Here is a 17,315-nt window from a genome sequence, read left to right as displayed (position 1 = left end):
CTGTTCATTATAATCTACAAGCTACTTTATGTAGTACAAATAAAACTTTTAATTGATAGTGTAAATATATACAAGCAATAATTTTTACATTTACATATCACGCTATGACATATTGACCAAACCATAGCAATTAGACCTTTACACTTTTGATAGTACAAGAATAAAAACACACCAACTCGTGTAGATGTAAAATTACACTAACATCTGGAGACACTGCTGCCACATACGTCTTGTGTACAATTACACTGTTTTATTTTACAGTACACGCTGTGTGCGTTTAGAAGGGGGGGGGGGGGGGACGTGCAACATCAGCCACCTGGCTTCGATGGAAGAATGCTGCATCATCTGAATCCGACAACAATAGCTGCGGAATGTTGCGTGGCTTACTTCTCGGTACTCTTAAAACACGCCCGAAATGTGCACAGCAATAGCGCGTTGCACCGCTGAAATCATACAGTGTTCGTTCGGGTGATGTTGCTGAAAATAACTCTCAGGGAAAAGTTGGAATGGGTCAGTGGAAGTCAGGAAATGGTTATTTACATCCTGGAAAAGTTGTGGAAATTGTACAGTTGTAGTAATTTCAGGGGAATAAATCATGATCCAGTCTCTCTCTCTCATTTTAAGTGTGTAGTCAAACATTATAACAGTGTGTTTTCAAATTTCTGTTGAGTGTAATAGAACGATATAAAGTGGAAAGTGACGTAGGCCAGCAGTTTAAAATGGCGTAGTCGTGATTGTCTTTAATTCTGAAAATTGCAAAGTAGGTAAATTAATTTAAAAAGTCTGGGGAAATTTTTAATACAGATTCTCGTGTTCACCCTGATCCATGAACATTTAATATTACAAGCATTTGTCATGGATGTTTTCGGTAATGCGCGGACAACTGAAATAAAGATGAATGTACCGGGACTCGAGCACGGGTCCCCTCGACTGCGAGAGGTTTACCGCAAGGGAAGCCTACGATTCACTCGTCCTTCTGGACATACCCGAATGGGAAGCCTTCATTTCACAGACGAGAGAGCCACATCCGAAGTTCATGCTAGCATTTTTTTTTTCCGTACCACAACAGGTGTATTTATTTGGGATGTAGCTTACTCATACCTTTGAATATATATACTGTATATATTCAAAGCTCATACGTCATACGCCGTTCTATCTCATTGTATAAACCGGTGTGGCATTAAATTTTGCGGTCGATTAGGATAGGTTAGCTACATTATAAATACTTTAAAACATTGTGGATGGTTGGTTATATTAGGTAAGTAGAGCTACATTAAAAATGCTGTTTATGTTTGCTTAGCAAATAACTTTTTACTATGTAGTTATCCAGCGCTAGGAAACAGTTTACATGATTTCACAGTATCTTTAATGTAGCTATCCTAACCAAATCAACCGTCCAAATGTTTTAAAGTATTTATAAAGTAGCTAACCTAACCTAATTGACCATTAGTTATCATGAGTTGTCCAAAATGAACATTCACGGACACACGGCAAACGAAAAATATGGTGGTGTACAAATAAATACCGTTGCCTTGTTTATGGTCTTTCCTTTTATCAACACCGCCATATTTATTTACAATGAACAAAAAAAAAAAATCGAAGATGCACGATCGGGCGTTTGGCTCTCTCGTCTGTGAAAAGAAGGCTTCCCACACATCACGAAGTTGCACGAACGTGAGTATTCGGGTATGTCCAGAAAGCTGTGTGAATCGTGGGCTTCCCTTACCGCAACGCCAGCTCTCCAGGCCGCTGTTCGTACGTGTCGGGCTGGATTACTGTGCACGGGAACTGCCGTGACGTCACGCGCTCTGTTTGAAATGCTTCCAGTATGGCGGCGTGCGCGACTCCCACGCCGAGACGCAACCTGTTTCTGCTTCGGCCTGGAGGGTCGGGTATAATCGCTCCGCCCCTCCACCACTACTCCTTCACCCCCTCACCCCTTTTCACCCCACTCCTGTAACCCTCACCGGGGACGCACCACAACGCCGAATGCCAAATTGACTACAACGCCGACAGCTAGAAAACTGCTGTGTAACACAACGCCGAATTATCGCAACGCCGAAATACTGACGCCGAAAAATGTCATTGCAGGACTGCCGCAAAGGTTAGGTTTGGTAAGGTTAGCACAAAAATTCATTCAGTTGTTTTTCATTTTGCTCCTGTTGCCCCCCCCCCCCCCCTCCCTTCCCAGCAGCAACATTTTTCGGCGTTACTGTATTTCGGCGTTGTGGTACACAGCAGTTTTCTAGCTGTCGGCGTTGCGGTCAATTTGGCATTCGGCGTTATTGTACGTTCGGCGTTATTGTACGTTCGGCGTTGTGGTAACAACCCACCCTCACCCCTCCAACCCTCCACATCTCCACCCTTTCATTCCATCTATGCTACATAAGCTATATCTTACCAACAAAGAACACACCAATTTTAAAGGTTTAAATGGCACTCGTGTTGCAATTTTTGAAATCAAAATTTTTAAAAATAAATTGGGACACATTGTTAAATTTATCGATATGAGTTTATATAAATATTGTTTTTTTTATTTTCTTTAGGAGTAAATTAAATTTCAATTAAAAAAAAATCCTACAGTAACATCTGTAACATGCTGCGTATTTTTATCTGATCACATCACATAACGAGGTGAATGCGTTAGTCATTGCTGGTTTTAAATCTAGCTAACGTAATATAACTAGCCACCCGCACTATTTTACAAAAAAATAAATTTAACCATCCACACGATGTTAAAAGTATTTCAGAACGACAACAGAGCCTCCATTTTTTTTTTCCAAATCGAAGTTCCTAAGAATAAACAGACTTTTCATATCTCCAGCGGAATCTCGATTCCGCCGCAGCAAAGGAGGTGGCGGAATGATTCCGATTGTTTGTGACGTCAATCCGATACGTGATTCGCGCTAGCGAGCGTTCGAGAATTGGGGTGCAGCGGTTTTCCCAGCGGATTGAAGAAACTCCTGTAGCGGAATCGTGCCGACCTTGTCGGGAATACGGGCCCCGGCTCTGTGCACTGTGCCTGGCGCGTGGAAGCTGAGAGGCGCGACGCGAGCCCTCGGCAGCCAATGGGGAGGCAGGGATGCCAACTTGGGGGTTTTCCCCCAAAATTTAGGGGGAACAAAGCTGTAATGGTTTTTTTTTAGGGGGTACATTTATTTAGAGGGATTTTTTTTAGCGGGTACATTATTTAAGAAAATTTTTGAGGGCGTGAATTTAAAGTGTATATCTTGAAAAAAAAGTGAAGAAAAAACAGCAACACAAGTGGCGAAAATAATTTTAGCTCTCAAATGGGTGTAAAATTACAACTTGAGGGGTTTTTAATATAAATCTAGGGGGATTTGAAGTTGGTCCTAGGGGGAACACTCTGTAGGAGTTGGCATCACTGTGGGGAGGGCGGTCGGCCTCCGCGCCGGGCCGTGGTTCCCACGGTAGCAGCCCCCCAGCTCCCGGGTACCCCTCCTGGGGGAACAATCAACCACACGACCTCTCTGCCAGGGGCGTGCAAGTTACTAGGGAAGCCTAAGATGTGCATCAAGTTCTGTCCCTGCCCGAACACGCCCGAATATTCTCCTTCGGCCAACCTCGGGTTTATTTATACATATTTATATTTCTCTGTTTATTTTAATGTAGCTACACTAACCTAACTAACCGTCCATAGTGTTTTTTAAAGTGTTCTAATGTAGCTAACCTAACCGACCACTTTCAATATTTGAATTCATTTTTCCTGCGCAAAAATAAAACAAATCCCGAGGTTGGCCGAAGGTGAATATTCGGGCGTGTTCGGGCGGGGACAGAACTTGATGGACATCTTGGGCTTCTCCAAGTTACTACACTGCACGCCATGGCCCCCACTTTCGATTACGGGCCCTGGACCCAGTAACAGAGACCGCCCCCCCCCCCCCCGACCCATTTTACAGTTACGCGCTACATTATAATTGCATGGTTATTTCTGACCTGAACTCTTTTTAGAATGATATTTAACCTGAAAATACAGGGTATAATTATGGTTATTATTTTATAAGTCCAAACTAAGCTTTGTTTATAAAATTATTTTACTTTAAAAATAACCATAGCGAGTATGTGTGTTTATTTCACACACTAAGATAAAAATGAAAATAGTTACAGAAAAATAAAATCGCCATTAGGTGTGTAAGATTTTCTAAAATTTCATTGGATAAAAATAATATTTTTTTTTTTTTAGTTTGTAAATATTATAATAGTTAGAAAAATTTAAAAATAAACAGGGCTGAGCCCTGGACCCAGGGGTCCACCCAGTCCCGCCCTTGTGGGGGCCATACCCCACGCACACAGTTTGTTGTTTTCTAGAGTTTTCCTTACCCTTCTAATGATTTTAGAATCATTCAGCTATGTAATATTGACAAATCAGTCCGGTTAAATGCACACAAAATACTTATGCACTGTCAATCGGTGACAAAATGTTGTTTGCCAGTGATGTGTAAACATCTTACCTCGGTGACGAGCAAATCCGTGTGTTCTTATGTTGCAAATAACCTTGGGATACGAAACTCGGTCACCATATATAAAACTTAGAATCCTTTCAAACAATGCAGAGCGTGATAAATGTATGGAAGGTATTCATTTGACGGAAAAAAACGTTAAAAATGTTTTTCCTTTTTAAAACTATAAACTCAAAGAACGAATTGAGGTTATGATTCTTTAGACGCGTTGAGGGTGAAATTTTTGTATGCAGCAGATATGCAATGAAATAAGCGCGCATTACACAACGGAAAACCGAGGGGGAGCTGAATTGTTGCCCCTTGGATGGGCAGCCGTTCAGGAATTTTTTGTCAATGGTTTGTTTGTTCAGTGACTGGAAGGACAGCCCATCCAATTTCTGAAAACATGCTCCTTTAAGAGTTTAAATAATCCTGAAAACTTGCCCCTTGGAAGGGCAGCTAATCAGGATTTTTCTGACAGTGGTGTGTTTGAAAGGTTGTCTGAATTGTTGCCCCTTGGATGGGCAGCCCATCAGGATTTTTCTGACAGTGGTGTTTTTGAAAGGTTGTCTGAATTGTTGCCCCTTGGATAGGCAGCCCATCAGGATTTTTCTGACAGTGGTGTTTTTGAAAGGTTGTCTGAATTGTTGCCCCTTGGATGGGCAGCCCTTCAGGATTTTTCTGACAGTGGTTAGGTTAGGTTAGGTTAGGTCACTTTACAAACTAACCATTGTCAGAAAAATCCTAAAGGGCTGCCCATCCAAGGGGCAACAATTCAGACAAGCTTTCAAAAACACCACTGTCAGAAAAATCCTGATGGGCTGCCCTTCCAAGGGGCAACAATTCAGACAACCTTTCAAAAGCACCACTGTCAGAAAAAACCTGATGGGCTGTCCTTCCAAGGGGCAACAATTCAGACAACCTTTCAAAAACACTGCTGTTAAAAAAATCCTGATGGGCTGCCCATCCAAGGGGCAAGTTTTCAGGATTATTTAAACTCTTAATGGAGCATGTTTTCAGAAATTGTATGGGCTGCCCTTCCAGTCTCTGTACAAATAAACCACTGTCAGAAAAATCCTGAAGGGCTGCCCTTCCAATGGGCAACAATTCAGTCGCCCCAAAACCGACAGGTTGAAGGTCTAGCGCGCATGCATGCAGAAACTTCTTTAGCTTCGAGCCGAAGTCGTCAAGATGGTGGAACTATTCAACAACAACAACAACAAACAACAAAAACAATACAGAAACAATACAGTGCGCGACCTTGACAAGGGCGGAAACTTAGAAATATATAGAAAAGAACCACTAGTAATCTTCTTTTCGAAGGTAGGGGAGCAAACAACTACCTCACTACGCTCTTTAATTGATTCTCACAACGAAGAAGATTGATTTAAATAATTTGGATATATGCCATACTATTTTGAACTGTGTGTCATATTGATAACAGAAAAAAAAATTAAACCCACACAGAAAACACTCGGAGATGTCAAATGTTAAATGTAAAGTTAGCAATGAGGATTTCATGGAAGGATTCAAACAATATAACAGAGACGAACACACTGGAATGAAAAGGCAGTTGAGGCAAAAAAAAAGTTAGTTCAGACAAACAAGTTGTTCAGACAACATAGCGTCAGATAGAGGAGCCCAACGATGGTGATAAATAGATAATATGGAAAAAATGCAGTTGTTTTGGACATAACAACGTTGCAGTTTTGCACTGTTTGTCATGAAAAAATTCAGAAAAAAAAATATGACCATAAAAAATTCACAGAAAACAAGACTGAATCACCTGATATCTGACAAACGTAACCAAGAAAATAAACAGTTATTGTGGACAACACGATGACGATCGCACGGGCAATATATGTTCAACATATAAATATCAGACAGCACAATAATTCCGTTGAAGGAACTTAGTCATGGAAAATAATATAACAACACGGACACAGTGTGCTAACAACATCTAGGTTCGTAGAAGGTTATACGTAATGGCCTGAATGGAATTAAGAAGTTTGTTAAATCCTTTCTTGAAGTTATACTTCTTTAGCCACGTTATTAAAAAAATATTAATTTCGTGCATTTTTGACGTGACAACGTCTAATAAATCGAAGAACGCCGGCTGCACGCACGAAAAAGTGTCCCGTTACGCACATTGTTCCGTTATGCTGTGTCCCGTTACGCTCATTGTACGCTTGCGCCGCATCTATTTCTCTTCCACTCTATTGGAACAACCATCGATTTGACATTTTCGAGGCACATTAAACTTGAAACACTCCCATTCGCTTTTCCTATCATCGTCCTATCCTTAACAGAATAACACAGATTGGAACAAGTTAAATAGAAAACATGTATAAAAGTTATAGTTGAAATAATCTCTTCGTTAAAGTAATAAACATATTTGAATTAATGAGTGCAAATAAAAGTAAATTTATCAATTAAATTGTAGATTTCATTTCACTCCTTCTTTGTATCCATACAAAATAGTGATAATTCAATAAAAATGATTCAATTTTATTCATAAAAGTATGCAATCATTTCATCAATGTTTTGTTATGATGTTGTCACGTTAAACTATCGTCCGTAAACCGACTTTACAGACAACCAATTTTTTTGAAGTTATACTTCTTTAGCCACGTTATTAAAAAAATATTAATATCGTGCATTTTTCCGATGCGTGCGCACCATGCAACGAAGTTTTCACAGCTAATAAAAAATTATGTATGTGCTTTTAAATCATATACTTTAGTGATTGATATTTAATGCTTGTCTGTATAATTAAAAACATTTATTGTGAATATTAGTGACAGAAATTGTGTCTATAAACATTTCCAAGGGTATTTATATAAGTGAGGTTATGTTCCCGTATGTAGCCATAATTTACTTTCATTATTATAAAGTATTACATTATTTAATAAATAATTAAAATTAATAAATTAGAATAAGCATTCAGAATATTTACTCATTTTCATTATTATTTTTAATTTATCTCGATTATTTTACTAAACTAATTTATTTAATGCACATGTTTATATTAATATTTGATGGAAATTTAGGGCAACAGTAGAAAAAGAAAAATACCATAATATACTTAGATAAACGCATGTAATCTTAAATATGAGAATACAAACAATGGCCGACTTACTTAAACACAAGAGAAACAAAATATTGAAGCGAATAAAGGTATTGACAACAATCGATTTATCCAAAGAGGTTGTTCATATAAGTACACTTTCCAACAATATTGCATAAAAAATATTTAATTAATTTTTATTACAATAAATTTCGAAATGGTGTCTTAAATCAAAAAAGAAGTATAACTTATATCGCACGTACATAAATACACATACTTTGTTTGTTTGTTTTGCTTAATTAAGAAACTGTGTTCCAATAGACATTTAGTCTAGTGTCTTGGTTGAAAGTGTGACGCAGAAATGCGAACTTTGCGCGGGTGACTTCTATCTGACCGTGATGTAGGCAGGTAAAAACGCTGGAAATCGTCATTGAGTAGACGGTTATAAAAAAAAACCTTCCTGGACGGGCCTTGAAAGCGGTCCTGCCTCGTTATGTCCGGCGCGGCCATTTCACGGAACAACTAGTGCTTTACCGATCAAGCGAGCGATTGTTGTCCTCGTCTGTTCCAGACCGCCGCCCTGTCTAGAGGCCCGGCGCTATGTGCTGCGAGACGTTCGTGGCCAAGTACTGCCTGTGCATCTTCAACTTCCTGTTCTTCGTGAGTACTCTACTGTCTACTTCCGCCATCTCCACCCGATAGCCGCGGGGGCACGTCGTTTTGCCTAATCGTGTTTGCCCACCTTCGTTTTGCCTAAAATAGTTTTGCCTAAAGTCGTTTTGCCTAAAAGTCATTTTGCCTAAAATCGTTGTGCCTAAAATCGTTGTGCCTAAAGTCGTTGTGCCTAAAGTCGTTTTGCCTGAAATCGTTGTGCCTAAAGTCGTTTTGCCTAAAATTAAAATCGCATGCTTAAGTTCCCCTAAAATCGTACTGCCTAAAATCGTACTGCCTAAAATTAGTTTAGCCTAATGTCATTTCGCCTAATGTCATTTCGCCTAAAGTTGTTTTGCCTAAAGTTGTTTTGCCTAAAGTTGTTTTGCCTAAAGTTTTGTCTAAAGTTGTTTTGTCTAAAGTCGTTTTGCCCAAAAGTCGTTTTGCCCAAAAGTCGTTTTGCCCAAAAGTCGTTTTGCCCAAAAGTCGTTTTGCCCAAAAGTCGTTTTGCCCAAAAGTCGTTTTGCCCAAAAGTCGTTTCCCCTAAAGAACATTTTAGGCTAAATGACTTTAGGCAAAACGACGTGTACTCATAGCCGCGAGGTCCGTCCCTCGACAGTGTCGGCGTCGGGAAACTTGTCCGCGGGCTTCCAATGTCATCTGGCCGGTACACCGCGCTGTTCCCATGGTTTCACCAGGGCTGTGGTGGCTACCAATTTTGGATCGAGTCTTGTCTGCATCTTCATTCGTATTGTTAACGTAAAAAATAATACGTGATGGATACGAGAAATGAACATTTTGGAAAGTAATTTGTTACCCGGGACCACTTATGATTTAACAAAATATGATTTAGTAAAAAAAAAAAAATTGAGATCGCGGTGACCTCAACCAGTGGCGGAGGTCCTGGGGTCCTGACTCATCCCTTCCGGAATTCTATATTAAAAATAAACAGAATTATAAAATAACAGCAATTTAGCTACATAAAGGTTATAAAGATATCATTTTGGAAATATTATTGCAATCCTTAGTGGGCAACGTTAGTGCAGTTCCTTCATATTACAACCCTCATGCACAAGAAACGGCAGGAATAATTGTAATATTTCCAAGTGCAGTCTATATATTTCATTTCCAGTTTGCACACGTGTAAGTACGTCTTTAATACAAACTTAAGATGGCGTGTTTCATGTATTTATTAACATTATCTGAATTTACGACTAGTACGGACGAAATCATCAAGTACAAAGTATTAAAACAATTAGGTACGTAAAAACTAAATTTTCCAGTTTTTTTTTTCTCAGACGAAATCACTACTAGAAAATTATGTGTAAACGTTGGAGTACTGATACTATTCCCTTAATTTTTAGTGTGGCAAATAATTTTATTTTTAAAATTCCAAAAAATTTCCATTCTAAACTATACTTAGTTACTTGTGATACATGATCCAGTGGCTGCACTGGACCGCTTGTACAATGTGCACAGCGCCCCTGCCTCAGACGCGCTGTTGTTGCAGCTGGCCGGCGCGGCGGCGCTGGGGGTCGGCATATGGATCGCGCAGGACAAGCACTCCTTCATCGCCGTCACGCAGATCATCGAGAACAAGGAGCTGCAGATCGAGGTGAGCCTCCGAGCCTCCCGAGCCTCCCGAGCCCTCCGAGCCCCCCGAGCCCCCCGAGCCCCCCGAGCCCCCCGAGCCTCCCGAGCCTCCCGAGCCCCCCGAGCCCCCCGAGCCCCCCGAGCCCCCCGAGCCCCCCGAGCCCCCCGAGCCTCCCGAGCCCCCCGAGCCTCCCGAGCCCCCCGAGCCTCCCGAGCCCCCCGAGCCTCCCGAGCCTCCCGAGCCCCCCGAGCCCCCCGAGCCCCCCGAGCCCCCCGAGCCCCCCGAGCCCCCCGAGCCTCCCGAGCCTCCCGAGCCCCCCGAGCCTCCCGAGCCTCCCGAGCCCCCCGAGCCTCCCGAGCCTCCCGAGCCCCCCGAGCCTCCCGAGCCCCCAAGGCCTCCCGAGCCTCCCGAGCCTCCCGAGCCCCCCGAGCCTCCCGAGCCCCCCGAGCCTCCCGAGCCCCCCGAGCCTCCCGAGCCCCCCGAGCCCCCCGAGCCCCCCGAGCCTCCCGAGCCCCCCGAGCCTCCCGAGCCTCCCGAGCCCCCCGAGCCCCCGAGCCTCCCGAGCCCCCCGAGCCTCCCGAGCCCCCCGAGCCCCCCGAGCCCCCCGAGCCCCCCGAGCCTCCCGAGCCCCCCGAGCCCCCCGAGCCTCCCGAGCCCCCCGAGCCTCCCGAGCCTCCCGAGCCCCCCGAGCCCCCCGAGCCCCCCGAGCCTCCCGAGCCTCCCGAGCCCCCCGAGCCCCCCGAGCCCCCCGAGCCCCCGAGCCTCCCGAGCCCCCCGAGCCCCCCGAGCCTCCCGAGCCCCCCGAGCCTCCCGAGCCTCCCGAGCCCCCCGAGCCCCCCGAGCCTCCCGAGCCCCCCGAGCCCCCCGAGCCCCCCGAGCCTCCCGAGCCCCCCGAGCCTCCCGAGCCCCCCGAGCCTCCCGAGCCCCCCGAGCCCCCCGAGCCTCCCGAGCCTCCCGAGCCCCCCGAGCCTCCCGAGCCCCCCGAGCCCCCCGAGCCCCCCGAGCCCCCCGAGCCTCCCGAGCCCCCCGAGCCCCCCGAGCCTCCCGAGCCCCCCGAGCCTCCCGAGCCCCCCGAGCCCCCCGAGCCCCCCGAGCCTCCCGAGCCCCCCGAGCCCCCCGAGCCTCCCGAGCCCCCCGAGCCCCCCGAGCCTCCCAGCGACTCCCAGCGACTGTCCGTCCTTGAGTCGAAGTCTGCGTGGCTGGAAGTTATTACATCAGAACACGCCTTTATGTTACACACTAAAAGCTTCATAAATTATTGTTTTAAAATACGCGCCTTTGTCAGTAGCAGGCTAAAAAGTAAGGGGCTTACTAGTTGCCATTTAGGAGGTAACCAAATTAGTGTATTGTCATCCGGATTACACATACTTGCAAAGTCTCAAATAAAGAAGGTTAGACTACTTTAAATATTTGCTTACACAGTTCGGTAATTACAAGTGAAGCTAATAAAAGCGTGTTGAAACAAACGGCAACTGTGTAAATGCTCATGCTAGAATTTGGCTTGAAAGGAACTCTTTAGTAAGAATATTAAAAATGCCGTGAAGTAACTATTATTAAACAAAGAAGTAAGTATTATACATTAATTTCACATAGCATAAAGTTAAAATTAACTTAAAATATATCTTGTCAATGTTTCACATTTTGATTTACTTTTGTGTATTATATATTATGATCTTTGCAAAGTGTTGTGCTAAAGACGATGGAAACGAAACCATGTTATAAATTAGAAACCCTACATTAATATATATGTAATAAATATATATGTATTAGTTTTCAAATTAAAAAAAGGCAGTGTTTAAGAGGCGATTATTCGGTTTATGTAAATGTTTGTTTGCCACTGTATTTTATTTTTACTATCGCCAACTTTCAAAAATTTTATACCTAATTAATTAAAATGATGTGTGATCACACTTGCATTGTCGTTTATGCTCTTTTAGTTCGGGAAGCTTTGATAGTCTTATTTTATTCCGACTTAAAAATAACTCACATACTCAAATATCATTGCCCTTCTTAGCGAAGTTATTTGAATCTCCTTAAATCTTTGTAACATTGTAACGATAACATAAAGTACGCGAGATGTAATCCTCAGCCTTAGCACGTGTAGCCTCCAGTAACAAGGCTATGTTACCTGATGTTATGTAATGGCCGTCGACAAACAGTGTACAACCATAAATAATCTTATTTTAACTACGGCAGGATCCGTGCATAAATCACAATAACCACAAAGCTTTCATTGTTTGCCGCGATTTAGGTAGTTTGTGGTAAACATTTGGAGATACAAGAATCTTGCGTTACAGTGAAAAAATTTACTACTATTACGTCAAGCGTTTAAGCTTTTATCCAGTAGGTCTTGGCATAAATTAAAAAAAAAGACCACTTACCGCAACTGTGTTTAATGACGTACCCAACCATGGGCAGCATATAAACTTACTAGTTTGATGTCTTTGCGCTTTGGCAAAGTTTCTACATCACACATGCGCTTGAGGCAACAGGGACCTCCAAGCTCCACGTTTATTTTTTATTCAAAAATTTTTGGAAAAGTAACATTGGGGGTTGTCATGAGTTTAAGCCTCATAAGTAAATTTAAGGATTAGTTGGTTTGTAAGCCATCCTCCACCGAGTTCTCTGAAACGGGGAGGGACTTAAAAATTATAACATTACAAATACAACGTGGTGGAAGATTGCCCTGTTTGTGACGGTGTTCTGACACACGCGACGGGTATGAATTCAGATTACTGCTTTCTCTTGGTCGCGCTCATACTCTCATCCACTTTCTCTTTCGAGCTCAGCCCGGGACTTGGAAACGAAATAACCTCCCCCACGTCGGAGTTCAAGGCATTTAAATCGTTGTAAAATGTTATTTCCAGCCACACCATAATTTTAGGTAAGTATTAAACAAAAATTTTCAATGACATAAGCTGATGAAAATATGCAAGAGCGTGGGATAAGCCATGTTAAGGCCGCGTCGCAGGCAGCCACAACTCAGATCCTGGTTAACCACTAAGTGGTTTGAAGCGCTGGTTATCATCTTGGTCAAAGGGCTCATTCTAAAATCCTAATTGCGTTGCATCGGGCGATGGAAAACTATAACGTTGAACTGTTGGTGCAAATAATTGATCGTAGACTTTCTTGGCCAGGGTTTACAACTACGTCTCAGCTTTTGACGTGACAATGTCTAATAAATCGATGAACGCCGGCTACACGCACGAAAAAGTGTCCCGTTACGCTCATTGTACGCTTGCGCCGCATCTATCTCTCTTCCACTCGATTGGAACAACAATTTGACTTTTTCGAGGCTCATTAAACTTGAAACACTCCCTTTCGTTTCCTACTTTTCCTATCATCGTCCTATCCTTAACAGAATAACACAGATTGGAAGAAGTTGAATTGCAAACATGTATAAAAGTTATAGTTAAAATAATCTCTTCGTTAAAGTAATAAACATATTTGAATTAATGTGTGCAAATAAAAGCAAATTTAGCAATTAAATTGTATATTTCATTTCACTCCTTCTTTGTATCAATACAAAATAGAAAATAGTGATAATTCAATAAAAATGATTCAATTTTATTCATAAAAGTATGCAATCATTTCATCAATGTTTTGTTATGACGTTGTCACGTTAAACTATCGTCCGTAAACCGACTTTGCAGACAACCAAATTTTTTGGGTTGGGACATCGTCCAGGCAAGTGAGTGCCCGTCGATTCGGCTTGCCATGCTGCAGCCATCTTCAAGGGTGATTGACAACTGAAGTTGGTGTTATGCCCAGGCCCCGATTTCAGGTTGCTAGCGCTCTGGGCAGATAGATATCCTTTTTCGCAACACACCCTCTTCACCAACACCTCATCGCACGAATGAGGTCAGTCATCCTGCAACAGGTTGTGTGTTCCTCTTGCGGTAAGCACAGACTAATACACGTCTTTCTGCTGTGCTTCAAGTTGTAGGAAATTTTTTCGAAAATCATATATCATTACCGTACCTTTTCGCCGTCCCTCTTAATGTTTTGTCCAATTTTTTTTTCTCTCGACCAGACACACTTAACCACAGACACTCTCAACCACAGACACTCTCAACCACAGACACTCTCAACCACACACTCTCTCAACCACACACTCTCTCAACCACACACTCTCTCAACCACAGACACTCTCTCAACCACACACACTCTCTCAACCACAGACACTCTCTCAACCACAGACACTCTCTCAACCACAGACACTCTCTCAACCACAGACACTCTCTCAACCACAGACACTCTCTCAACCACAGACACTCTCTCAACCACAGACACTCTCTCAACCACAGACACTCTCTCAACCACAGACACTCTCTCAACCACAGACACTCTCTCAACCACAGACACTCTCTCAACCACAGACACTCTCTCAACCACAGGCACTCTCTCAACCACAGACACTCTCTCAACCACAGACACTCTCTCAACCACAGACACTCTCTCAACCACAGACACTCTCTCAACCACAGACACTCTCTCAACCACAGACACTCTCTCAACCACAGACACTCTCTCAACCACAGACACTCTCTCAACCACAGACACTCTCTCAACCACAGACACTCTCTCAACCACAGACACTCTCTCAACCACAGACACTCTCTCAACCACAGACACTCTCTCAACCACAGACACTCTCTCAACCACAGACACTCTCTCAACCACAGACACTCTCTCAACCACAGACACTCTCTCAACCACAGACACTCTCTCAACCACAGACACTCTCTCAACCACAGACACTCTCTCAACCACAGACACTCTCTCAACCACAGACACTCTCTCAACCACAGACACTCTCTCAACCACAGACACTCTCTCAACCACAGACACTCTCTCAACCACAGACACTCTCTCAACCACAGACACTCTCTCAACCACAGACACTCTCTCAACCACAGACACTCTCTCAACCACAGACACTCTCTCAACCACAGACACTCTCTCAACCACAGACACTCTCTCAACCACAGACACTCTCTCAACCACAGACTCTCTCGCCACTCAAATGGCGCTCTGGGCAACTAACTGCCCAGTTGGCCCGTTTGTGAATCGGGGCCAGGTCACGCCGGAGCGCAAGGCCTTCAGCCCGCGAAGATGGCTGCAACGCGGCGAGTCGAAACGCCAGGCACAGAATGCCCTCGTGGTCTCGGCTGTGGAGCAGCGGAGGTCGCCGGGCGCGGGGCTTGCAGTGAGACCCCGGTCCCACGACAATGAAGCCATGATTGGGGCGAGGTCGTCGTCGAGGGAGGGCGGGCGAACTGCGACAGCCTGGGACGTCGCAATCTGCGTTTGGCGCTCCACTCATTTCCCGGCCTAACTAGAACTGTTGTTCGTAGAAGGGGTCCGGGTTGGGGAGGGCTCTAGGTGCGTCCCAGGCTGAACCCTGTACCGCTTAGACATGCCGGGATTAGCGGCAGGACTAAACACCCTTATTCTTAACACTAGATTCTAAACTATGTAAGTTGGGCCCAGGTGAAACCTAGCGGCATGACTAAATACCCTTATTCTTAACACTAGATTCTAAACTAGGTAAGTTGGGCCTATGTGAAACCTAGCGGCATGACTGAATACCCTTATTCTCAACACTAGATTCTAAACTAGGTAAGTTGGGCCCAGGTGAAACCTAGCGGCATGACTAAATACCCTTATTCTTAATGCTAGATTCTAAACTAGATAAGTTGGGCCCAGGTGAAACCCTGCATAGACGCAAGACAAAACTCTGAGCGCATTCATGCAGGAGACACAGGATGGCCTGGGTGAAGAGTTGTTCAGAATAGAAAAGTCTACCGTGCTGGTGGTTTGGACACTTGGACTGACGGTCCTCTTTCAAGCGTGTTCCTGTTCTGGATTTTGATAACCAGGGGCGCTTGTGTCTGGTCAGTGACTACACTCACCAGGTTTCCAGCAGCATCTGAAACTGAAGAAGGCAAAAACATAACAAACTAGGCACCAAGATAAAAAAAAAACATGTTTCACAACATGTTCCCACTGAAGAGACCACCTCCTCGGATCGGAGTTCGTTTACGCCTTTCATATTTGTAAGGGTGTGCACTCTTCGTCGGTGCACCTCACATTCCCCCAGAAGATGACGGGCAGCGTCAGTCGCTAGCGCAAGTTACCATTCCGACTCCACGCTGTCCTGAAAAGTCTTGTCTTGAAGAGTATTTTTTTTTTGGTTATGTTCCGAAGGACGTCTCCCGACGCTACCGCGACGTGAGTAGAGGGGCCAGAGGTCAGAGCAGAGTCGCTACCGGCAGGTCGAGAGAAGGCGCGCTAACCAGCACCAGGTCCGCACTTAGCGCCGCCGCCTCACCCGGAAGACCATACCGCGGCGCCGTCGTCTCGTTAGCCGCGCGTCGTCGATTGGCGCTAACCGCTTCCTCCGAGTTCCCCCCCCCCCCCCCAGCGAGTCACCCCGCAGACCCCGCGCCAGCAAGGGGGGGGGGGGGGGAAACTCTAAAGCGAACACAATGGCGGCTTCAGGATGACTTTTCGGGAGGGGCTATCGCACAAAGAAAGGTCGTAGTTGCATAAAAATGAAAGCGGTCAGATATTGGCCTTGGAATATTATTTACAAATTACAGGTTTCAAATACAGAACCTTAGTAGCTCCATGCAACTTTTGATGAGATAAAAGTTTAACGTATGAAATTAAATATTTAAGTAAACATAAATATACGCTAATCAATAAAATTTGGTCTCGGGAGGGGCTATCTCCCCCACCGCCCCCCCCCCCCCTCCTGGAGCCGCGCTTGAGCGAACAGCGGAGGGGAAAGTGTTCAAACTTTGGGCGAATAATTTGACGGCCGCGGAGAAAGCCCCAGTGTGATGTGGGAGATCGGGGTAGGCGCCAGCAGTGCTGACAGTTTATAAAGGCTAAGGACACAGCCAACTGTATATTTAGCTGAGCGAGGTACGGGGCTGAGGCGGTGACCATGCTGGGTTTCCCTAGCATGGTCATGGCTGAAGCTCCTAACACCTTCCTGATCAGAGGTGGGAAGTAATCCCTTGACATATTTTTATCTCAATAATACTTGCCCTGGAATGATAAAAAAAAAAAAAAAAAAAGATCTGCAAGCCGACTTCCATCCACCCTAAAGGGCGCTTATTTGGGAGGACATATGGAGGGTGCCGACACAGATGTCTCGAGGGGATCATCTGGTCGCTTGGCGAAGTCGCAGCATTGATTACGACCAGGGGGCGCAACAACTCAATTTCCAAAGGGGGGGGGGGGGTCAATATACCTTTTTATAAAGAATCATCGATCCCCCCTATTGAAGCGGGGGGTCCGGGGGTCCTCCCCCGGCAAAATTTGTATTTCAAGGTGGAAAATGGTGTTATTTAAGCAGTTTTATTATCTAAAAATTGATTACATAGGACTTTCTTTGCCCCCGTTTGCCCCCACTTCAAGGTTTCAGAAGGGGGGGGGGGGGAGCGGCAAAATACCCTTGGCCCCCCCCCCCCCCCTGTTTTTGCGCCCTTGATTACGACTCGCGCGATGACTTGAATCAAGCGCGGCTCCA

General features: G+C 44.6%; 1 protein-coding gene across 1 annotated transcript in view; it reads left to right on the top strand.

Annotated features, from left to right (window-relative positions):
• The window catches only part of LOC134543325 (CD151 antigen-like), a 63,190-nt gene that overhangs the window by 8,109 nt on the left and 37,766 nt on the right, over nucleotides 1-17,315 (top strand). Inside the window, exons 2-3 of the mRNA XM_063388274.1 lie at nucleotides 8,099-8,187; nucleotides 9,689-9,793. Coding sequence (XP_063244344.1) covers nucleotides 8,128-8,187; nucleotides 9,689-9,793 — 165 coding nt within the window. The 5' untranslated portion in view covers nucleotides 8,099-8,127. The remainder of the gene's footprint in view (nucleotides 1-8,098; nucleotides 8,188-9,688; nucleotides 9,794-17,315) is intronic.

The sequence above is a fragment of the Bacillus rossius genome (assembly GCF_032445375.1).
Source record: "Bacillus rossius redtenbacheri isolate Brsri chromosome 9 unlocalized genomic scaffold, Brsri_v3 Brsri_v3_scf9_2, whole genome shotgun sequence".
In the NCBI taxonomy this organism is placed as follows: Eukaryota; Metazoa; Arthropoda; class Insecta; order Phasmatodea; family Bacillidae; genus Bacillus; species Bacillus rossius.
Note: the sequence above shows the minus strand (reverse complement) of the source record. Positions and strands in the feature narration are given on the sequence as shown.